At 47.8% G+C, this 23,900-nt stretch overlaps 1 protein-coding gene across 6 annotated transcripts in view; it reads left to right on the top strand.

Moving 5' to 3' along the window:
• REEP1 (receptor accessory protein 1) overlaps nucleotides 1–21,570 on the top strand; it is a 122,582-nt gene extending 101,012 nt beyond the window's left edge. For 2 of the 6 annotated variants that reach the window (XM_009184595.4, XM_021925034.2), the window contains exons 6-9: nucleotides 2,843–3,020; nucleotides 8,270–8,305; nucleotides 15,491–15,642; nucleotides 18,475–21,570. In XM_009184595.4, coding sequence (XP_009182859.1) covers nucleotides 2,843–3,020; nucleotides 8,270–8,305; nucleotides 15,491–15,642; nucleotides 18,475–18,546 — 438 coding nt within the window. In that variant the 3' untranslated portion in view covers nucleotides 18,547–21,570. Of the gene's footprint in view, nucleotides 1–2,842; nucleotides 3,021–6,522; nucleotides 7,004–8,269; nucleotides 8,306–15,490; nucleotides 15,643–18,474 lie in introns of those variants that run through there. The other 4 variants (XM_021925032.1, XM_003908925.4, XM_021925033.2 and 1 more) reach the window with 4 other exon arrangements.
• The last annotated feature ends 2,330 nt before the right edge of the window (nucleotides 21,571–23,900 follow it).

Below are 23,900 nucleotides of genomic sequence, written 5' to 3'. Positions count from 1 at the left end.
GCCGTTTATTTGGGCTTGGGGTCCCAAATAAATGAAGCTCAGGAAGTGACCTTTTCCACCTCTGCTTTCAATAGCAACCTTTGTGTCTTAGGCAGCTTTCACTAGCTTTCAATAGCAACCTTTGTGTCTTAGGCAGCTTTCACTAACTTTCAATAGCAACCTTTGTGTCTTAGGCAGTAGCTGCAGCATCAACATCATTATCATCATAGTTGACATTATTGAAGACTAAATATGCAATGGGCTATGTGATGGGTATCTTAAGGATGTAATCTCATTGAATCCACACCAGCAGCTGGCCATTTGGATGCTCTTCCGCAAATGAAGGTCTTGAGGTGGTGAGAGGTTAAGATCACTCAGCTGTTGAATGATAGGGCTGGAATTTGAATCCAGGCCTGACTCAGGAACTACTGTTCTCAATCTTCACTTTCTGTAGCTTCTGTTAGGGCACTTCTGTGTTGTATCTGTATATTTGTCATTTTACACTTTCTCAGAAATCAAACTGTACTTTTGGTGTTTCATGTTAACACCTAGCACCATGTTCTTGCCCATAGAAAGTTCTTGGTAATTGTTGAACAAGTGAAGTAAATGAAGAAATGAGAGGATGAATGAGTGAGTCAGTGAATAGTTGGCTTGAACACTAACCTGAGTTACTGACTTATAATTGGCAGAATATTTTCTCACTCATTTCAGAGTCAAGCTTGGTTCCTTAGTCATCAAATTTCTTCTAAATTCTAGATGCCGCCTAGAATGTTTCTGAGTAAAATAATCATGGATCATTGGCTGTTATATTTGAAGGGGTTATATAATGGGTGTCTGGCTGGTCCAGCCTATGTTGGCAAAGACCACCCAGCTGTTCCTGCCAAGGACGTGAGGCCTTGGACCCTTGCCCACCATCACTCTAGAGCAGTGTCTGAGGCAACCAGGGTGATGTCTGTCTTTTTTCATGTAATAGCCTCCAAATACTTCTTGGCCTGGATTTACAATTCTAATTGTATTTATTTGATTATTTAAATAGTTTTCTTTGTGCTATTGTTGTTGGTTTCCTGGTGACATGGTTTTTATATCTTTGGTAGGTTGGGAACAGATCTGGTTCGTATTTTAGTGCATCTTGGTTTTAGTCTGACACTTCTTTCTTTCTTTTTATTTTTTTGAGACAGGGCCTCACTCTGTTGCCCAGACTAGAGTGCAGTGGTATGATCCCGGCTCACTGTAGGCTATACCTCTTGGGCTCAGGCAGTCCTCCCACCTCAGTGTCCCGAGTAGCTGGAACTATAGACATATACCACCATGCCCAGCTAGTTTTTTAAATTTTTTGTAGATACATGGTCTCACTACTTTGCCCAGGTTGGTCTCGAACTCCTGGACTCAAGCAATCCTCCTGCCTCAGCCTCCCAAAGTACTGGGATTACAGGCATGAGCCATCAGGCCTGGTCTCTTCTGGCATTTCTTTTAAACCTGCGTGCAAGCCCCTTTTGTTTCCCTCTCCCCTTTAATGAGCTCATTTTGCGTTTGCTCCTTGATCCCATCTGGATCTTTCACTTCAGTGAATTGCTGTGCTTTGTTGGTTCATTTTCATTATTTTTTATATTAAGTAAAATGAAAAAATCTTCCAAACCCTTCTCTCACCCCTGAAAACCTCTTACTCAACTGTTTTGGCCCTTGCTTGTTTCATCATTCCTACCAACAGCCCTCTTGTCAGCGGCTTGAATTGATTTTGTGCTGATTTGTTGGTTCTGTTATGTCTGTTGTGCAGTATTGTCCCCAAGTCCCCCGGATCTCTGGGAGCACTCTTTCCTTCATTATCCAAGTGGCATAGAATACCTCTCCCATGCCACTGTCGTGCCATGCACCCGAGGGAAGCCTGCATACCCTCCAGGCTTTCTTCTTTCTGAAGATGTCTGAGTTCATTCATTTGCCTGGTAGTTACTTGCCTGTCACTTCTTGCTCCAAATTTCCCCAGACTCCTCCCACTCTCAGGTTTCTGTAGCCTCTCTCTGCAGCCCCTGAGGCACACTTAAAGCAATGCCACCATCCCTTCACTGTGATCATTTTCACTCTGACACATTCTCTCATCCAGACAGTGAGGAGCTGCTCTTTCCTAAGTAAAATGCATTGATCTTGCTTTCTAAACAAAAGAACAATTCCCCTCCGAGACTAATTCTCTGTCTCCCTCAGAACATGAAATGGTTACAGTCAGCAGGGGTTTTTTAAATCATTTTTTTCCTTCCTGATTCATTACCTTTTGGGTATTTTATGAGGCTGAAATGCACCAGCAGAAGTAAATGTGCCTTGCAGACAGTGATATGCTATACAAATAAAAGAAGTTTCTGTTGTCAAACATTTAGAAAAATATTGTCTGCATTTTGTGTCCTTTGAAAATAGTAAGAACTAAGCACAATGAATATTAGGTTTTGATTGCCTGACCAGATTCTCATGTACTGAGAAAAATGTAGATACATGTGGATTTTTATTTATGCAAAGGAAGAGAAGCAGCAGGTGGCCTGGAGGGAGTAGGAGCTGCAGGCAGTAGTCACACGCTTGGCCCTGGGTCTGTCTGAGGCTCCTGATCAGGCTCATTATCGTATCATCATGGGAGTGTCTGAGGGTAGGGAGGGAGCCTGGAGCCAAAGGAGCAATTGCTGAGCCCCAGAGGAGGCCCTGGAAAATTCTGGGATTTGACCCTTTCTGTGTTTCCAGCAGCTGTGTCTGGGCACCTGTGCCTCAGAGTTGATCCAGGTCTTGATTTCCGCCTTGCTGACCATCAGAGCTCCCTCTTGGCCTTTGTCGAGTCTGACCTGTGGAGCAGGACCTCTGATGTGTGCCCTTCCTGTGTTGTATCCAGGGACAGGGTGCCTTATCAGAGAGACTGCGGAGCTTCAGCATGCAGGACCTCACCACCATCAGGGGAGACGGCGCCCCTGCTCCCTCGGGCCCCCCACCACCGGGGCCTGGGCGGGCCAGCGGCAAACACGGCCAGCCTAAGATGTCCAGGAGTGCTTCTGAGAGTGCTAGCAGCTCAGGTAGGTGTTACTTTACTTCCCCTCTTTCCCACTCCTTGGGCCTCGCTTTCCTTAAGAGAGGCCCAGTCCACAGTGTGGCATGCAGCCTGGCCCTGGCCCCGTGGACCTGCCACCAACAGAGGTGTCCATCAGATCATGCCAGGTCAGCCAAGGGGCGGAGCACCCCTCAGGCTAGGCCAGGAAACCGGCCTGGTGACTCTGGTCAGGGACAGGGCTAGGTCACCTGCACCAGAGGGTCCCCCTTCCTCCATATGATTGTCTAGGGAACTGGGGATAGTTGGGGGATAGTGTCTAGGCAAAGCCTGGAGGCAGCAGGCACAACTGGACCCGGGCCCCAGGAGCCTTCTGTGTCGTCTTCTCAGACTCCGGGGAGGCGTACCTGTTGACACTTGAATGTTGTCTTCTCACCCGGGCTTACTGCTCTCACGGGCCCTCTTCCCTGCCTGAATATTGCCTGTCCTCTCTCTCATTCTGCTGTCTCCTTCTCATCTCTGACCTCTCATGTACCTCACACCATCCCCAGCCTCTGCATACCAAGGGCCATGCTAGCTCTGAGTTCTCGTTCCTGTGGTGACCGGGACCTTACAGTAACCACACCTCTGCCTCCAATGTCTGACTCTGGTGTCACACGCCCATCGTGGGATTGCCGGTATTGGGACTGACCTGGGGACCACGTTAAACATACAAAGTCCTGGGCCCACCCACAGAGGCTTCACTAGGTCTGGGGTGAGACCCAGAAGTGTGATTTCATTGAGATGCAGCCACGTTTGGGAACCCCCTGGCATCAGATCCACCAGCGTTGGTTTCAGGCTCACGGAGGGTAGGGGCACAGGCTAGGGACACACAGTTTCCCAGGCTGCTCCTTGGGAGGATACCAGGGGCCTCGGCTCTCAGGGGCTGAGCACAGCAGCTGCTCAGGACTGATGGTGGGAGCATGCGGGACGGTTCTGGATCACCTCTTCTGCCTCCCTGTGGTGAGAGGGATGGGAATCTATGTCCACGACGTATGTCTGGTGGCTGCCTGGCCCTTAAATCTACAAATGGAGATGCCTGGCCACCTGTGACTGACCGTGTGCTATAAGGTGCAGCCTGCAGGGGACACCTTGGCCATAAGCCCCATGTCCTGACAGACCCCATCTGATGCTCGGGGGTCTTAGCCATCGACCGGAAGGCATGAGGCCTGTGGCTGCCTGGGAATGGCAACTCATGCTTAGAGCCAAGTGCAGCTCGGGGCTCTGTCCATTTCCTCCCTCTCAGCAGTGTCCCCTTGGTCCTTCGCAGGTCTTAAGACTGTGGCTTTTCTGTTGGGACATGTTTTAACCCTGTCACTGCTGGAAGCAGGACAGGGTTGGGGAGGTGGAGTCTCAGCTGTGGGGGTGATGGCCACCTCAGGGAGGGGTTCCCACCTGAGGGACCCCCCCGCCCTGCCGCAGGAATGGAATCCCAAAAGGCCAGGCAGGAAATGACCTCAGGGATCTTTCAGTTAAATCCAATGATTTTACCGGTGAAGAGACAGAAGTCCAGGGAAGGGGACTGTGCAGGGTCACCCACGCTGGGCTGCAGTAGAGTGTGGCCTCCTGACTCCGGGTCCAGTGCCCTTGGTCACTCACTCATCAACCATCCAGGCTTTGTCAAGCATCTACAGCTTCTGATCTGCTGGACACTGCCCCAGAAATAGGGATACAAAACAGAGTTAGGTCTCATCTCCACACTGCATCAGCTCATTGTCTACCAAGCCTCAGATGAAAGCTGCCCCTTAGATGGAAAAGGGACCTCAATTCAGTGAAACCCAGAGGGCAGAGAGCAAGAACCAGTGGGGTGAAGTTCCAAGGGGGTAGCCACTTGCTTGCTGCATGACCCAGGCAAGCTGTTTACCCTCTCTGCACCCCAGATTTCTTATCTACACAAGAAATGACACCCCTTTGTAGGGGTACTGTGAGGCTTCAAGTGAAACAAACCATGTAAAAGTGTTTATGGTCATGCCTGGCACCAGTGCATAGTAGCTGTTATCACTGTTCATTTTTGTAATTTGTTTCGCCTGAGAAGGCACATTGTCATGCTGAGTGTCCAGGAGCAAAATGGGCCATCTTGGGAGGTAGTGAGATCCCTGACATTGGAAGTACACAAGCCAAAGCTGGATGGTCAGGTTCAAGGGAGGGATTCCTGATTTGGCTAGGAAGCGGGCCTAGGTGGCCCTGGCGTCCCTTTGCCTCTAAGAATCTGTGTTGCCATTTTAGAGGTGAGCCCAGTGGAGGAAGCAGGCTCAGAGAGGTTGTGCAGTGGGCTGAGGCCCCCAAGCCCAGAATCCAGGCCTCCTGCCTAGACCTCCCCTGGTGAATTATTCCGGGCAGCCACAGAACTGGGAATGCAAGAAGCTGTCAGGGTCTGCAGGGAGATGGGAGTGTCTTCTGGGCTTGGAGCATCTTCCCAGCCCAGCACCAGGTAGAAAAACGTTTGAGATGACTGCTTTGGCACTGGCTCTGCCACTCTCCATGACCAGAGGGGATGACGTCCCCTGCCATTCCCCAGGGAGGCAGTGGGGAGTGTTCCGGCTGTCCTGGGCTGAGAGGACCAGCTGTGCTGCATCATGCCGCAGCCCTCCTCACTGCTGGCCCACTTGGCCTCAGCACCTATGACCACAGGGGGCAAAAAGGAAAGGTGCAACCCAGCAGGCAGGCCAGGAACAGTGTGGGGCTCTTTCCAGCTGTTCTGGAGCCTAAAATAAAAGCCATCTCAAAAAGGAAGACAGGAGCCAGGCGCAGTGGTTCACGCCTGTAATCCCAGCACTTTGGGAGGCTGAGGCGGGTGGATCACTAGAGGTCGGGAGTTCAAGACCAGCCTTACCAACATGTAGAAACCCCGTCTCCACTAAAAATACAAAATTAGCCAGGCGTGGTGGCACATGCCTGTAATCCCAGCTATTCATGGAGTAGCTGAGGCAGGAGAATTACTTGAACCCAGGATGCAGAGGTTGCAGTGAGCTGAGATTGTGCCATTGCACTCCAGTCTGGGCAACAAGAGCAAAACTCCGTCTCAAAAAAAAAAAAAGGAAGACAGGTGAAAGATGGCCTGGGGCCTGGATATGGGGCAGAATTGCCTGGATCAGAGGCTCTTGGGCTATCATACCCTCAAGTAAGGTCAACGTGCCTTGGAGGAAGTCTGGCAGAGGAAGCCCATTTATACTGGGCTGGTGTAGCCTTCCCAACTCAGCCCCCAGTGTGGACCTCAGATGCCAGGCCACATCAGGTAGCAGAAAGGGCCCCAGAAGAGGGGAAGACACTAGACTTCATCCTGGCTGGGTGATGCCGGGCCTGTGCAGACACAGCAAAGGCAGCACAGCAAGGCACGCTCGTTCCTGCTGAGCTTCAATTCAGCCTCAGAACTTCTCTCAGAACAACCCAGGCAGAAGCTACCATAGGATTTGACCTTGGCACAGAGGACAGACCTGATTCCCTTAGGCTTTCTTCTTTGTAAAACAAAACGCCCAATAATCCCTATTCAGCTTATGTCTTAGAGTTGTGAGGAGAGGAAACCAGAGAATTTGCAAACCCTGGACAGGTGGCAGGAGTTGAAGACAACCTGGAGAGAGGTGGGAGCTGTGCCTCGTGGAATTCTCTGCAGCCTCTGGAAGCAACAGATTAAATGTGCACACAATGGAACTTGAAAGCATGATGCCAACTGAAGAAAAGTGCAGAACAGAATGAGATTTTATCTAACAATTTATGTAAAATAAAAAGCTATGCCTATCATGCAAAGTAACAATACAGAGTTTATATGAAGAACATGTTCAAACAAAAAGTTGCACATTAAAATATTAGAAATGACACTCCTTGAGGAGGAAGGAGAATGTGAGTTCGGTGTGGGAATAAAAGTCATGTAAAGGCACATAAAAAGGGTTGCCAGGCGCAATGGCTCACACCTGTAATCCCAGCACTTTGGGAAGCCAAGGCAGGCGGATCACCTGAGGTTGAGAGTTCGAGACCAGTCTGACCAACATAGAGAAACCACATCTCTACTAAAAATACAAAATTAGCCAGGCGTGGAGGCGGGCACCTGTAATCCCAGCTGCTCAGGAGGCTGAGGCAGGAGAATCGCTTGAACCTGGGAGGCAGAGGTTGCGGTGAGCTGAGATCACGCCATTGCACTCTAGCCTGGTCAACAAGAGTGAAACTCTGTCTCATTTAAAAAAAAAAAAAAAGTGAGGGGGGTCCCATGAACCAGGATGGACCATTCGCTGTGAGCCGAGAAGGGACATCCACGCGACCTCTTGCATCTTGAGAAAAGGAAGGAAGATGCACACAAACAAGGAAGAGAGGAAGGGGCACAAAGACTGTCCCTGCACGGTCACTCAGCGCTGCAAGCTCCTGGCAGGCAGACAAGGGTTCTGTGCTTCCCTCTGTAAATGCCTACCCAACATACCCACCACCTGCCTGGCACACAGAGACCTCTGCATGTACTCTGAGGACACAGGGTCTAGGCGTTGGAGAAGGGGAAGGAGAGTTCTTTCCTGCTGCTTTCAGCACCCAGAATGGGGCTGGGCAGTGTACTTGGCCTGACCCTCTCTCTTGCCTGGAGTTTTCCTCTTTGCTTAAAGGGTCAGGGCAGGCAGGGATTGACAGGGCCCTCCCTGCAGAATGAGCTGGGAGGTGTGTAGTCAGATACCATATGCTGAATGCCTAGCACTGGACACCAGGAAGTATACAAGAAATGTTGAAAGAATGACCCTGCCCTTCCATGGACTTGGAGTCACTCTGTGAGCATGTATTTAGTGAGCACCTACTCTATGCCAAGGCCCAGATGTGCACCAAGACCAATGGCGTGTACCAGGCAGCAGCCAGTTAGGCCTTTGCAAATGCCCAGATGTGAAGCACTTTGGGGTTCAGAGGTAAGTCTGAGGAGGTTTCCTGGAGGACATTCTGAACTGGAAAGCGAAGAGAGGAGGCTCTGGGCAGGGGTGCTTGGAGTTATTTCCCAGAGGGAACTTTGACTGTCGCCTGCCTTGCCTAGGGCTGCAGGGTGCAAGGACTGACTTGTGTGCCAGGTGAGGGTATCTTCTGCACCTGAGTGGAAACTGAATCTGAGATGACTCTTTCCCCACTTTGGTGTCTCTACAGAGACCCACATTCCTGGGATCCCTGTACTGTACACACTGGGGTCCCCATACCTCTCCGAGGCCTCCCTGTTTGCCCGGGGCTGGTTCCTGTCCAGTGGGGGATGTCACTGATGGTGCCCCCACCCCATTCCCACAGTGTGTACCTGCTGCTCCACCTGCAGGACCTGGAAAGGTGAGTAAGCAGCCAGCCTCTCTGCAGCGTGCTGGACTCTCACTTGGGAAGAGCTTCTAACCAGGAGTGGGCACCTGACCTTGGGGCTCCCTTTCGGCTGCATGGTCATAGGGAGGGGTCAGGAGGTAACCCTTTATAACAGCAAACACAGTAGCTTACAGTTTCTGTGGGCTAGAAATCTGGGAGCAACTTACCTGGGTGGTTCTGGCTCAGGGTCTCTCAAGAGGCTGCAGTCAAGATGTCAGCCCGGGCTGAGCCATCAGAGGGCTTGACAAAACTGGAGGGTCCACTTTCAAGATGGCACTCTTATGGCTGTTGACTGGAGGCTCCTTACCTCATGGGCCTCTCCGAGGCTGCTTAAGAGTCCTTACAACATGGCAGGTGGCCTGGCCTAGAGTGAGCCATTCAAGAGAGAGAGGGCAGGCAGGAAGCCAGGGTACCTTTCCTGTCCTAGGTTTTGAAGTCACACTCATCACTTCTGCCTTATCCTATTTGTCGGAAGCATGTCATTAAGCCCAGTCCACATTCAAGGGGAGGAGAATTAATCTCTACCTCTTGAAGGGAGGAGCATCAAAGAATGTGTGGAGATATCTTAAAACCACCACAGGGTCACTGGGCGCGGTAGCTCATGCCTGTAATCCCAGAACTTGGGAGGCAGAAGTGGGAGGATTTCTTGAGCCCAGGAGTTCGAGACCAACCTGGGCAACATAGCAAGAATGAATCTCTACAATTAAAAAAAAAAAAAAAAAGACCAGGCACGGTGGTGTGCAACTGTAGTCTCAACTACTCGAGAGGCTGAGGCAGGAGAATTGCTTGAGCCTGGGAAGTCAAGGTTGCAATGAGCCATGATCGTGCCATTGCACTCAAGCTGGGTGACACAGCAAGACCCCGTCTCAAAAAAAAAAAAAAAAAAAAAAAGGCCACAACAGGGTCATACTTCTTTGTGCTCCAGGTAAGGACACAGGAACTTCAGAGGACTAAGGTCCTCTGAAATGATGAAGTCCTGAAGTTCCAGGGGTTTCTGGTCCTAGGGCAGCCAAGGGAGCCCTGGTGCTGCTTTGCCACTTACTAGCTGTACAACTGCATGAATCACCTAACCGCTGTGAGCTTCAGTTCCTCCTCTTAAAACGGAGATGAGATCCTGCTTCCTGGCATCACTGTGCTGTTGTGAAAATGGCTGTGAAAGGGCCATAATAATCCTGGGAAGGATGATGATGATGGTGATGATGGTGGTGATGGTGATGATGGTGGTGATGGTGATGATGGTGGTGATGGTGATGGTGGTGGTGGTGATAGCCTGGAGCAGCCAGGAGACCCCCGGGAGAGTGGAGGTCTCCCAGTTCTGGACAGGGACTCCTGCTGCTGCCTTCCCAGTGTGTGAGTGATGGCTTGTTGGAGCCATGGCCACCTGGTGGTTGCTGTGACCTGCTTCTCCAGTTGCCTAACCTTAACTAGATACATTAGGGACTAGTGAGGGTGCTGGACTAATCCAGCACCCCTTTCATGCTGCCTGGCTCCCCACGGAGAAGCGGCCTTAGGCTCAGAAGGCAACAGGGGCGATGCCTGGCCTGCAGCCTGCTGGCTACTGTCAGGGGAGGAAGGCAGGCACGCAAGGTGCCTAATACAGCTTTTGCTCCAGCCCTGGTGCCCCGAAGGCGTGACATGCCCCTCCCACATCGGCAGTGAGCAAGACAGGAAACTGCATTATGTGACGTGTCCTGTTTTCCCTGCATTGCTTTATTTTTAAGGCTCTCAGTGCTCAGCTTTTTAAGTCTTTTATAGAAGAGTTGTGGATTAGGCCAGGCACGGTGGCTCACGCCTGTAATCCCAGCCCTTTGGGAGGCCGAGGCGGGTGGATCACCTGAGGTTGGGAGTTTGAGACCAGCCTGACCAACATGGAGAAACCCTGTCTCTACTAAAAATATAAAATTAGCAAGACGAGGTGGCGCACGCCTATAATCTCAGCTACTCGAGAGGTTGAGGCAGGACAATCGCTTGAACCCTAGAGGCGGAGGTTGCGGTGAGCTGATATGGCACCATTGCACTCCAGCCTGGGCAACAAGAGCGAAACTCCATCAAAAAAAAAAAAAAAGCTGGTGATTTTGGAGGCCGTAAGGCCAAACTGAGCTGACAGACGAGTCTGAGCAGGGCTGCAGGTGGAGACAAGTGTCCTAGCCCAGCTCTGATTCTAACCCTGTGTCTCTGTGGGGCCTCCTAGTCCAAGTTGGAAATGAAGGGGCTGCGTTCAGCTGTTTCCAGCACTGGGCACTAGACGCTGGCCTGGTGGACACACTAGTTCATGGGAAATGACCCTGTGGTGCCAGTGGCTCCAGGCAACTGTAGGGATTTCTGTCTTTTCACACTGTAGTTTTGAGTCTGCAAATTCTGTGAGTAATTCCAAAAGCCTCTAATTCTGGGAGACTGGCACTTGGTCGGGGAGAGTGGCTGTCCTCTCCTCCATTCTTCCCCTGGCACTGCTCTGTGCTGCTCTCAGAAGCCCTTTCCTGCCATGACACCTGGTGGTTTCATGATCAGACAGAGCGTTTCCAGTGCATTTCAATAGAGCTGTGGTTGATTGTAGGAACTGAATAGTTCTGGAAGGCTGCACATGCATAAGAGTGTGTCCAGGATTCAGTGTCCAAGTTCTGGTTCCTCATCCCTGAGCAAGTTGGGAGCTGCTGGGATGGGGGTTGCTGGACAGTGGGAAGCAGGTGAGGCCTGGTGGCGGCCTCAAGACCTGGAAGCCGTTGCCCCAGCCCTTCCTTTCTTTGGCCTTTGTCTCTCCAAGGGCCTCTTAATACCTGTGTCCTGGCTCTCAGGTCTGCATGCAAGAAACCCTTTGATGATTGGCCTACACCATTCCCTCTGAGGCCTTGGGAAAACCCCTGCACTCTGCAGGCCTCGGTCTCCCCCTCCATTAGGTGTCCCTTGGTCCTCCCAGCTCTGACAGTCTACTGGGTTGTGCAGTGGTGGCAGATGGTGTTGGGGGAGGTCTGTCTTGCACCTGGGGCTATAGGCTGACTCTTAAGCGGTAAGAGGATTTCACAGGTGTCGGGGACACTTTCCTCCTGGTCCACTGAAATGTCACAGGGGGCGCTCACTCAGGCCAAAGCCTGGGAAGATTCAAATTACTTCTGGGGCCATGCAGAGCCCCAGGATCCCTCAGCAGACAGGAACATTTTCTAGGAGCTGTAAATTAAGGTCTTAATTTATGATGGGGGTAGGGGAAAGGAGGCCTTTCAGAGGCTGCTAAGTGCCTTTTAGGGCAGTGACAGAGCTTGGAGGCCCCAGAGGGCAGCAGCCTCTATTCTAAGCTGCACATCTCAGATGCCAGAACATTCTCTTCCCATCTTTGCTGTGTTCCTGCCCCATTTGTCAACTGATTCCCTATTGTTTTCTGCATGTCTTTGTCTCTCTTTTTCTGTGTCTATTATTATCTCTCTCTCTCCTTTTTTCTCTGCCTACCTCTATGTAATATAGAGCTGAACTCTGGATTACTGCCTGTGTGGTTAGTCATAGAGGTGCCCCTCCCCGCTTTTTAAAATCAAGCATGTAGGACATAATTTTTAAAAGCAGTCATCCTTTTTGTCCTCTGAGAGAGAGAGAGAGAGAATTGCATTTTGAGTGTGGCCTCTGGGCAGTGTCCTGATTACAGCAGGAGGAGCTGCCTGAGGTTTAGAGCATGGGAAGTGAGTGAGCATGTGTGTGTTTACATGTGTGCATGTGAGTGTGTGTGTGTGGATGGGCATGTGTGCATGGTGCACACGTGTGTGAGTTTCAGTGCCAAAGACCCTTCTCTAACAGAATGTTCTTTTCTCTCTCCTCGGTGCTGTTGGGGACGTGGATGTAAGTGTTCCAGACAGGCGTGCTCTTCTGCAGACATTTGCTGCCTTCCATTAATGCTCCCGCTAATGTGTGCTGTGTGGGATGTTTTTGCTAACCTAGGGGAGGTTCTACTGCACTGCAGGGGTGGGGCGGCCCTAGGCCCAGTGCAGGCTACATAGGCCTTTAAAGGGCTGAGAGGCTCTGCCAGTTTTTCCCTCCCTGCCTTCCCCACAGAGAGAAGAGGTGGAGCCTGCAGCCCTGGCTGCTGTAACCCTGCTAACACGTTTGCTAATACAGAAACATCAGCCAAGGCCACACACCCATTCCCCTGCTGTGGAAGACAGCAGAGACCTTGCCCTTTCCTAGAAGCAACCCAGCTTTGGGCATCATAGTGGCAGCTCTGCAGGCTCAAGGCCGTGGCCACCATCACCTGAGGTTTGCAAGTTGTTATGGCCATGAACTTGGGTGGGAGACCCTCCTTCCATACACGTTGTCTCTGGGAGCCAATTAGAGTCCTAAGATATGGATAGCATTACTCTTTCAGGCCGGTTGCCAGGGGTAAGGACCTATTGGGTCACCAATCTTTAGATCTTCAGGGACAAGAACACGGAGGAGGCAGAGCATGGGATTTTCTACCCAGCTACTCACTCTCATGCTCCTCCTGGTGCCTTTCTTTTGGGACTGTGTTCTGTGGGGTTCATTTCTCCATGTATATTCCTTCCTGATAGAAAAAGGAGTTAGGTCTACTTGTGGAAATATATCTAAAGTAGCAAATCAAAGTAAGAAAATTGAAGCATGGGGAAAAGGGAGTGGGCAAGTAAGATGGAATCAGTGGGGAGAAGAACATTTTAAATGCATGCCATCAAGGTGTAGACTGTCGAGACACCTGGCTTCCTTGAAACCACTGCAAAGAGGGAAATACAATTAGTTAAGAGATTCATGTCCACTGTGCAACAGCCAGCCAGAGGCGTGGAAGCTTGTCTTATTTAGAATGCTTATTCTCACTGGTTCTGAGAGGAAGGCAAATATTATAGACAACACTCTTGGCAGAAATGCTCAGCGGACACAGTGACTAGGAGAGGTCTTCTCTTTTTAGGAGGTTCTCTCTGTAGCTTCTTCCTGAGGCTAATTCTGGCTCCCTTACTACCCACACTGACCTTTTTTGCTCCCAGCCTCTGCTGAGCTGAGCACTTGTTTCTAATCCTGCTTGGATATCTGGGTTGTCCTTGAACCATCACTCCTACTGGGCTGGAGGATCATTTCTTTTCTACCCTGCAATCCTTGCAGTGGAGAACATGCACAAAGCCTGAGATTATAGTGATGATGGTGATTTTGGTAATGTGTGAGTTCATTGCTCAGCCTCAGTGAATCCAGACTGGATGACTGGCCTGGGTTGTTAGATGCCTGAGGATCTCACGGTGACTTTGGGCCACCTTCTGACACCCACAGCCATCAGTACAGGGAAAGTCCTGGACTTTGTGGATGTGGAGGTTACAGCATATGCAGAGGCATAGACTCGAACGGGCACCTACCCCACTTCCACGTCATGGAGTTTGCTGCTGGGGTGGAGCTGGCCAGGCTGCTTCTGCAGTTTTTGCCTTGGTCTGAGGGCTTTTGGTCTTCTTTCCCTCCTGCCAGGCAGGAGGTATCTGTGTCCAGAAGGAATTTCCTGGTTTGGTTAATGGGAGTATCAAGCTCTGACTTGGGACGAGAGCTGAGCTCTACTGAGATGACTTCAGGATTCTACTTAGTTTAGTTGATGAGTGGCCACTGTGTGCCCAGCCTTGGGTCAGGTGCTTAGAGGGACTGAGGGAGGATCAGCCATGGCCCCCCAACCTCAGGATGCCTTCTGTTGGCTAAGGCAGTGAGACTGACATGAGGACCAGGGCACCCAACACAAGCTGTGTGGCACAGCCTCCAAGCACTGTCGGGTCTCAGAGTGGGGAGGCCAGGGAGGGTCAGAGTATTCAGCGAGGGCTCCCTGGAGTCACTGGTCTTTGTGCTCAACAGGATGCAGCTGATTAGGACAGAGGAAGGGAGCAGAGGACAAACTAAACCCAGAGTAAATAAGCTGAGGGAAGTGCAGAGTAGAAATAAATAATAATAATAATAATAAAATCAAAGGAACATCAATGATCTCAGGACTTTACTTACTAAGGCCCAGCCTGAACCAATCACACCCCAGCCTAAAATTCAGCTTTCGGTGCTGTGCTGCCTCCTGCTGGCTGTTGGGGAGCACAGCAGTGATAGCTGGTAAAGCTGCCCAAGATGAGGGTTCAGTTGTCTGTTTTACTCCACGCCTGGTGGTGGAATAGTCTAGCAAGTCCACTGTTGATGGAGAGAGAGCACATTCGGTGGCCGAATATGTTCTTAGGAGCAGGGTGTCCCAGGAAGAGCTCTGGTTTCTATTTGGAAGCCTCATGGTGATTGGACCAGATGGCTTGAGATCTCCTTAGTTCTGCATTCTGTGATTCTAGGTAAAAACAATAGATGAAGCATAGAAAGATGTGCGTGTATGATATCAGATAAGCTGGGTAGGGGCAGAAGATATTTTACATCTCAGCTAAGAACCGCCTAGCCAGATGACATGGAGTATGTATTAGCATTTAACATTTTAAAAATACTGTGGGTTCAATGAGATGAATTAATTCTGAAGCTTTTCCTACAGATGTACTCAAGGCAGACTAAAACAGGAATCTTGCTATTTTTTTTTTTTTTTTGTCAGAGGCTTCTGTCAGATTCTCCTTTCTTAGGTTTCTCTGCTTCTCTAGGACTGGGCCTTTGGGGAAAAAAAAAAAAAAAACTATATAGCTTTATTTAAAGTTATCCCTTAAGGCCTCCTGGCATTTTACATCCTGTCTCTTACAGAATGCTTGGAGTTGAATATGCAAGTATAATATACACTGTCAACATGGCTTGTATGTATAACATAGAAACTGCTTCCCCACCCCACACCACATCACTGCTGCCATCTTCTCTAGAGGAGATTCTTTCCCTAAGCATTCACCTGGTGTGGGATCACAGGACTGAGCTGCAGGGATTGATGTGTCTCAGTTAAGGCCGCTTCTTTCTTCACCCAGGGAAGTGGTGCCGCCTTGGTAGCTTTTCAGTAGATTCTGAGTCTGTGGTTGTTTCTGTGCACAGTGCCTGGAGATTCATACAGCTTCATTTTCACAATCCCAGACCCCCTGCAAGGAGGCCCCCAAAACATCAGTGCTTCCTCAGACCCAGGGGCCTCAGCTGTCCTCACAGGCCTGGCTTGCTGTGCTGTGTGCCTAACCTTGCCCTTCCCTGCTCCCTGCACTGATGCCTCCTTGCTATACTTTGTCTCCTCTGTGTAGATTGTAAATGGACATTAAGTGGTTGAGGGAGATGTGAATGAGGGTGGTGTGAAGGCATGGGAGCCTCACCAGGTCCAAAACCCATTGGCGTTTTCTGACGAGGAGGAGGAAGACCTGCTGGATTTCATGTACAAGTATAAAGCACCTCGAAGGACGGAATTGCCCCTGGAGGTACACAGTGTCTGGGGCTGTGGGTTGGAGTGTGTTTTCCAAAGGCTGTGCCCTGGAGATTGGGGGTCCTGGGAGCATCGTCTCTTGGGGCACCAACATCTCCTCAATACCTGGGGTGGAATGACCTTCCATCAGACAAGCAGAACCAGCCACTGGATAGCATGCAACTACTTGCCAAGGAGAGGAAATCCTATTAATTTCATTTAGAAATAGGAGCGTGAGCTGGGTGCAGTGGCTCACGCCTGTAATCCCAACACTTTGGGAGGCTGAGGCAGGTGGATCACCTGAGGTCAGCAGTTCGAGACCAGCCTGGCCAACGTGGCAAAACCCCTTATCTACTGAAAATACAAAAATTAGCCAGGCGTAGTGGCGTCCACTTATAATCCCATCTACTTGGTAAGCTGAGGCAGGAGAATCGCTTGAACCCGGGAGGAGGCGGTTGCAGTGGGACTGCACTGCTGCACTCCAGCCTGGATGACACAGCGAGACTCCTTTTCAAAAAAAAAGAAAGAAAGAAAGTAATAGGAGAGTGGTAAAGTATCTAGGTCTTTATTGTTTTGTTTTGTTTTTTCCAGGTATTAACTACTACTACTCTAAGTTGACGTACAAGTGAAAAGCAACCTAAATGAGTGTTTTGAGGGAAGAAAACTCAGAATGTGTTATTTGAAAAGTTTTCATAAGTAAGAACAAAGCTTGTTCATCGCTGTATCTCCAAGAGACAGCATAGTGCCTGGTACAAAGTAGCTATTCATGAAATGTTACTGAAGGGGTACAGCCCTTTAGAGTTACCAGAACCAATACCCTTGACATACATGCTATTGTCAGTTGTAGGATGTGGATGGAGTTCTGGCAGCAGGAGGGCTGAGCCTGGAGCCTCCTGGGCCTTGCTCTGTGACGTGGGTAGGGAGTCACCAGTTATAAGCGCAGGTGCGGGGATCCCAGTCTTTCTCTCTGCTTCCTAAGGTCTCCTCTCTTATTCCCCATCTGCTGAGTATCACGACCTGAGAGGCCATCTGAAGCAAACAGGAAGTCTCTGTACAGACCCTTGCGAGACTTACATGGGGAGATGCCTTGAAATATTCCCTTCCACAGACACTGAGCAGCCTAGCATTCTTATTCATTAGGACTGTAATTATGACCACCTCTATGTGCAGTTAATCAGGTTCCTTTCCAAGGTGAGGCGTACGTGCATCCCTTTTAAAGTTAAAGGGTTTGGGAAAGGATGTTCTGGGCTTGGACACTGCTGGAGGAGTCCGGCCTGGGCAATCTGGCCTGGGGAGCCTCCTGATGGGGAGAGGAGCCCAGCCTAAAGAATTCTAGGGCCCAAGGGTTTGTGCTGTTTTGCTTTTGTTTATTAAAGCTGCACAAAATGCTTTACTGTTTACTGTTCACCAGCCTGCCAAGAGGCAGATTACTGTAAAGGTGGGTTCTGTTGTTTCTGTTTTCAGTCTCTTTCCAGAGGTGGCTGGTAAGCATCTCGTAGTGGTAAGGCTGTAGCATGAGGATTCTATGAGAGGGCCTGAGTCTTGTTCTCTAGCTCATTCACTTCCTCCCTTCTACGTGCCTGCCCAGCATTGAGCCACTCACCAGGAAATGGTGGTGAATGTGACATGGGCCTTTCCTCAGGAAGTCCCCAGTCTGGTGGGGAGTGAGCAGGGCCCCCACACACCCCCTTCTCACTGGGTGCAAAGTCCTCTGCTGTGGGACATGTACAAAACATGAGAGAACACAGGAGGTGACAATGCCTGGTTGTATGTGGCTAGGCAGTGGCAAGAGGGGCTCCGGGAAACCTTTGCAGAAGTGACCTTTGAGCTGGGTCCTCAGGAGGCCTAGAAATATGCAAGACAGAGGAGGGGGGGAAGGGCTTCCAGTCAGAAGGAAGACAGGTATGAACGGGCACAGTGTAGAGGAAGTTCTATGTGTATACAGAGAAGTGGACAGATATGGGGGCTGAGGGTAGGTCGGGGCCAGTTGTGCGAACCCCTTCGAGTGCTGTGCCAGAAAAAGTGCCCTTCACGTTCATTGAAATAGGAACTCCTCCTGTGATCTGTGTATCCTATGGAAAGAGGGGTCCCTTGAGAGTCATTTGTGGGAGAGATGAGGTGGAGCCCTTTATATAAGTTGAGCATCCCTAATTGAAAAAGCTGAAATTCTTTGCGGACATGATGCACAAAGGTCATGCTCCAAGGAAGTGCTCTTAGGAGCATTCTGAATCTCAGATTTTCCGATTGCAGTGCTCAATTGGAATGTACATGCAAATATTCCAAAATCTGAAAGAAAAATCTAAAATCCAAAACACTTCTGACCCTAAGCATTTCCGGATAAGGGATATTCAACCTGAACTGCAACCTGGTGTTTGCCTTTGTGGTGTGGTGTGCTGTACATTAAGAGGTTTCACATCCAGAAAGGGGACTGGAAATTTGGTGATGAAAATTTGAGGCAAGTGCCAAAAAACATTAGGCTGGTTCCCAAAGGAAGTAACAAAAGCAAAGGAAGCGATGGGGAGATGTCTCCTTCTGCTGAATCATTTAAGATCATTTTGCTCCTCAGGCAGAAACAAGAAAGATGTGCCATTCTGCACAACCGTTCCCTTGGGAGATCGAGGAGCATAATTTAAGAGGGAGGCATCAGCCTCTCAAAGGGTCAGCTTCATGCGATATGTGGGATGGGACTCTGATGATTGCTTCCTGTTGCGGAGATTCAGGGAGACCCCAGCCCTAGCCAGCATTGGCCAAAGGAGCTGGAAGTCTCAACACAATGCCTTCCAGGTGCTGACCTCAAGATTCCACATTTACACCAAACTGAGGGACACCTTTCTGTTTTCTCTACCAGGCACCGCCTAGAATCCTTCGATCTCGCTTCAGGAAGAAAAGTACCTCATCCTCAGCCACCGAAACCACGTGAGTGAGATGAGCCAACAGCACCGGATCCACAGAATGTTTCTTCTCTGCCTTAAAGAGCTATTCACTAATAACATAGAAATCCGCAAGCTGGGTGTGCTTTGAGTGTGCAGCCTCACAAACATGGCCTTTTCTCTCTCCCCTTCCACTTTTAAGGATTTCTTTTTTGCCCCCTTTTCTTTATTTTGCTGGGGAGAGGCTAAAGGGAAAGGTAGTAGGGGCGGGGGTAGTGACCTTTAAGTCTTCTGAGGTTGGTAATTTTCCACAATTGGATTGTCATTATAGACAGCAGTGTGTTAATTAGAAAGATAAGAGAATCACCCCTATGCCGCTGAGATGTACATTTGTAATTTATCTGTTGCATACTTAGTTTTTAGTCCTGTAAATGCAAACAAAGCATTTTTTAAAACTTTCTTTGTTCTTGGTACTAATACTTTGAACTATGATGTACATATTTATGGCTTTTGGCTTTTAATATAATGGACTTGCAAGGGCTGCCAGAGGTTCTGACATGTAAGAAAACTGCAAAAAACAAATATAGAAAAATATTTTGATTCTAGAGAACGTCTCAGATGTGCTTATAAAGCTTCCAAATACAACTCCAGTAAGACATCCCTTTCCCTGCAGGAATGTGGTCTATATTCTTTAGATAGTTGTTTAGTTAAAAGACCAGACAAGTTACAAACTAAGAGAAACAATATTTCACAACACAGTAAAGTGTGATGAGAGGTCAGGGGAACATCCTAGGATAAGAGAAAAGTCACAGGAAGCTCATCTCCTCCCTGGATTCTGAATTAGGAGCTTCTGAATCTTTTCCAGGGATAGGCAGGTAGCTCACCCTTGACGCAATTTCTTGAGGATGGGAACGTGTAGAGCTGTTGGAAGGAGTAATTCTGTGCTTGACAAAGGACGATTTCTCCTTTATCGTGACCAGTGCTGCTGATTTCCCCAGACAGAGGAGCTTACACTCTGAGCACCTTGTTTTAGCGAACTCTAGCGACACTTGTTTAGCTTAGCAAAAACAAACACACAAAAAACTGAGAACTGTGCTGTTTCAGATACGCCATAACAAACATCTGAAACACATGTGTAACCATCAAGTGGTGGGCTCTAGAATGGTTTTCAAGCTTGAGATCTTTACGGGTTACACTTGCTGGTCAGACCCAGGAGCACCTGTGGCTCACACCTTCTGTTCCCCTCCTGGCCTGTGCAGAATAGAAACAGCAGACTCACACTCAATGGGCACTACAGGCCTTATCAGACGTTTTATACAAGCCTGGATTGCTTAGTAGGGGAATAAGGCACTCTCTGAGGGGGCTTTCCACTTAGATTGAGAATTTTATTTGAAAAGAATCTGGTTTAAATGGCACTGTGGTCCGAGGTAGCTGCTCTCCCCGCTGAGAGCTGAGCCGAAATGTAAGAATAATATATTTGTGCTTCGAGTTGGTGTTTTCTTTCAGTGTAATGCATGCAGTGGTCACAACCCAGTTACTCATAATATTTGGATTGTATTTGTTCGTGGATATGCCCAGACGACTAGATAATTAGTGTTATATACCATATAGAACTGTCAATCAACTATAAACAGGCCCAATTAAAAACTGTTCCATTACTACGCAAACACATTAGAGGCCTTTGCTGATGATACATTAGCTGGACCTTAGCCACCCCAAAAAGGGTTTAATTTGAAGCTGATTGTTGCCAGATATGCATATTGGAATCCCGTCTACCCATAGTTCCTCTGAAGGTGATTTTGTAATTTGCAAGAGTATAGGAAAATATACCTAAAAGCGAATTTGTGGCTGAGAGGATAAACAGAGGCTGTTTGCTCATTTTCTGTGCCCCACACCCACCGATACCTAAATCTGTTAAGGAATACAGAAAATGTTTTCTTTGTGCTCACTGAGTAGTTCCAGATGGAAGAATAATACACTCTTTAAAATATATTTACCTGTTAGTTGGAAGTACCCAGAATTATCAGAAACAAGAGCAAAAAAAAAAAAAAGCTTACACAGCTTCTTAGCAATTTTTTTTTGCCATAACAATAAATTGCCTGTAGCAGCAGTTTAAAATCCTATTGTGAACAAGCTATATTTTCACCATTTTACAATGGAAAGTTGTGACAAGTACAGGTTATCAAGTTTGCACTTAACTATGCCAAAAAAAGTTTGAAGCGCTCTATTCTCAGACATGCTGTATTACTTCTCATTCAAGATTGAAAAATATGAAGGTATCCAAACTGCTGTCTTAATGTAAATGTAACTATTTTTCCTTCAAGTGTTGACTAGGGAGTCGGTTTCTCTCTTAAAGACACTCACTGTACAACTGAGAGCAGCTGTCATATTTCTGGCAAAATGTGTTTACGTATCTGACAAGCTGTACATTTGTGTATGAACTGACATAAAATGTGAAAGCCTGTAAGTGTACATGTAGTGGTGTGGTGTTCTGTCTAGAGGATACAACTGAATGTTTTTAATTTGCTGACTTACAGACACAGGCTGTTTACAAAATGCTAGCTGGAAAGTCTGTAATGTTCATGTCATAACTTTTAGTTACTTGCCATTGAGCACCTGTTCTGAGGAGGTGAGATGTGGACTTGTGCTTATGAACTGGAGAGTTTACTCACAATCCCTCCTGGCTTTGTGTGAATAGCTTGCTCACTTTGCTGGCCTTTGAAATGTGTTCTCTATGATAAGCTGTCCGTGTTTGTGATAAGAGTGCTTGTCAACCATGACCATCTTTGAGCCTTCCTAGTCTTTCACCTGGCACAGTATTTGAAATGGCAAAGGATGTGCTTCATCCTCTAACAGTGTACACTCCCAGAGCTGATATTCTGGATCGTGACTGTGCACATTTCCTCTAGTTCATTTCTGTAGTCCCTATAGAACGATCTGTAATAAAATAGTACACTGGACTGTGCATCAAAGGGATGTAAAATTACAGTATTCCAAAGGTTGAAGTTCTGCTGTTTTGTTATAATGCCTGATACACATCTTGAATAAAGTCTTAACATTTTTCTTTTAAAAACTATCTTTGTAATGTTGGGCTTAAAAGGAAAAAGGAAATACATTTTTTCAAATATGGGAGGTAGCAAGGATTAGAAGCTGAGTGCTCAGCCATGGACTGGCCTGGTGACTTGGCCCCATGCCTGCTGCATAGGATGTTGAGAGGGCAAGAAAATCAGATGATATAAGTGTTTTGAAAACCAGTTCATCACACAACTACAAACCTGAAAGTATCACTTTTATTTTACATTTAAAAAAATCATCAGCAGAAACTAGGTAGCTGTGAAACTAGAATAGTCCACTGGTAGAGTTTCAATTGTGCAAACAGACCTTTGGTCCATCATTTTTCTTCTCTGAACATTTCTTCATCTGCAAATGGGGGAGTGCCTGTGCAGGTGACAACAGGGTGGTGAAGGGCCACTGTGGGTGGAAGGGATACCCTAAAACCTGCTGCAGCCCTTACCTTTCACATCTGAACAGGCAGACTCAAACTTCATTGGGTGGCCACAAAGACTTGGAAGCTCAAAATTTGAAACATCAAAATTAAACACAGACCCCATTTCCTTGCATTTTTAGTCCTGTATTCTAGGTTTGACAAAACCACTGTAAAATAAAGCAGCAGTAAGCAAAGAAGCAGATTCAGAGGACTAAAAACAGGAAGAGATGGGAAAAAAAGCCTGGAAATCCATTCATTTGTTTATTTACTGAGCCTGGTCCAATGTTGACAGAACTGGGATTATCCAGGTTAAGAGTTGGCAAAGGACAAGAAAGCAAAGTAATAAAGTTTAAAAGTCGAACTGGTACAGTGTTATGAAGAAGTGTTTATTTAGTATTTATAGTACCAGATTACAGTCACTTGTTGATTTAGATATGAATTTTCTTATGTTGTTAGAAGACTCAGGGAAATACACAGGATCCCAAGGAGTGAGACTGAGATTCTGGGTCTTATTAGCTGTACTTTGGGTAATTTATTTAACCCTCTCTCAGCTTCAGTTTCCTCAAATATAAATTAGGGCTTAACTAATCATTATGTCCTTTGTAAGACTGGAAATATGGATTAGCAGTTAGATAGATATGTATGTACCCAGTTTTGTAGATATGCTGGGACATAGTAGGTGTTCAATAAATTATACATATACCCAAATAAATAAACTATGCATATGTTATAAATTATACATATAATCGAACATCATTTAGGTAAACTCTTTAATGAAAGACATTTATTGTCTTTCATTTATTGTCAGATTATAAAATCAGTGTTGATGATAAGCCCTCCTACCCACAAAACAAAAATCGTACGTATGAAATTCCCTTTCCCCTAAGTTATGTGCCTGTCAGCCGTCCCACTTCAGACCATCTTTGGATGCTGAGGCTCTGGTTGCCAGCCCTTATCTCTATCCTCCTGTCCCTGGTCTAGAGGAGAAACGAAGGTGCTCTGAGGCCCCTGTAACAGAGACCCTTGTCATCCATATTTGGGTTAAAGAAGTCATGGAGGCTGTGCAAAAGTCTCCTTCTCCCCAACTTCTGCAGACACCATTTCCATCCTACTACCCAGAGGTACATCAGAGGGCAGGAGCCAGGCAGGTGACAAAGATGTGGAAGCCTTCTAAGTGGTTGGCTTTGCCGTCTCAGAAGTGCGAAGAAATGAAAATCCATCAAAACAGAATGCCATTCCATGTTTCAGGCTTTTACCTTACCTCAAATCAAATGTCTGTTCTTTATTTATTGGTCCCATAAATAGACACACACTTGGACTTCTGGTTGTAGAACATTCTGTTGTTATCCTTTCTCCTTTTAATAAACACACACTACTTTCTTTTTTTTTTTTTTTTTTTTTGAGATGGAGTCTTGCTCTGTCGACCGGGCTGGAGTGCAGTGGCCGAATCTCAGCTCACTGCAAGCTCCGCCTCCCAGGTTTACGCCATTCTCCTGCCTCAGCCTCCCGAGTAGCTGGGACTACAGGCGCCCGCCACCTCGCCCAGCTAGTTTTTTGTATTTTTTAGTAGAGATGGGGTTTCACGGTGTTAGCCAGGATGGTCTCGATCTCCTGACCTCGTGATCCGCCCGTCTCGGCCTCCCAAAGTGCTGGGATTACAGGCTTGAGCCACTGCGCCCAGCCTACACACACTACTTTCAAGGAATCCCCAATAATCCTGGCCTGACATGCTGCAGAACTTCAATTTCATAATTTTACTAACAGAGGAATTTCATCTTATTATCACCAACAACTACATTAAAGTTTCTGAAACAGTAATTCATGCATAATTCTATTTAATAATGATTTTCAAAGTACTTTGCTGTTTGAAAATGCTTCCCAGATGATTCTGATGGGAGAGTTGGGAACCACTGCCCT

This window comes from Papio anubis, chromosome 14, assembly GCF_008728515.1.
Source record: "Papio anubis isolate 15944 chromosome 14, Panubis1.0, whole genome shotgun sequence".
Classification (NCBI taxonomy): Eukaryota; Metazoa; Chordata; class Mammalia; order Primates; family Cercopithecidae; genus Papio; species Papio anubis.
This window is presented reverse-complemented; position numbering and strand designations above follow the sequence as displayed.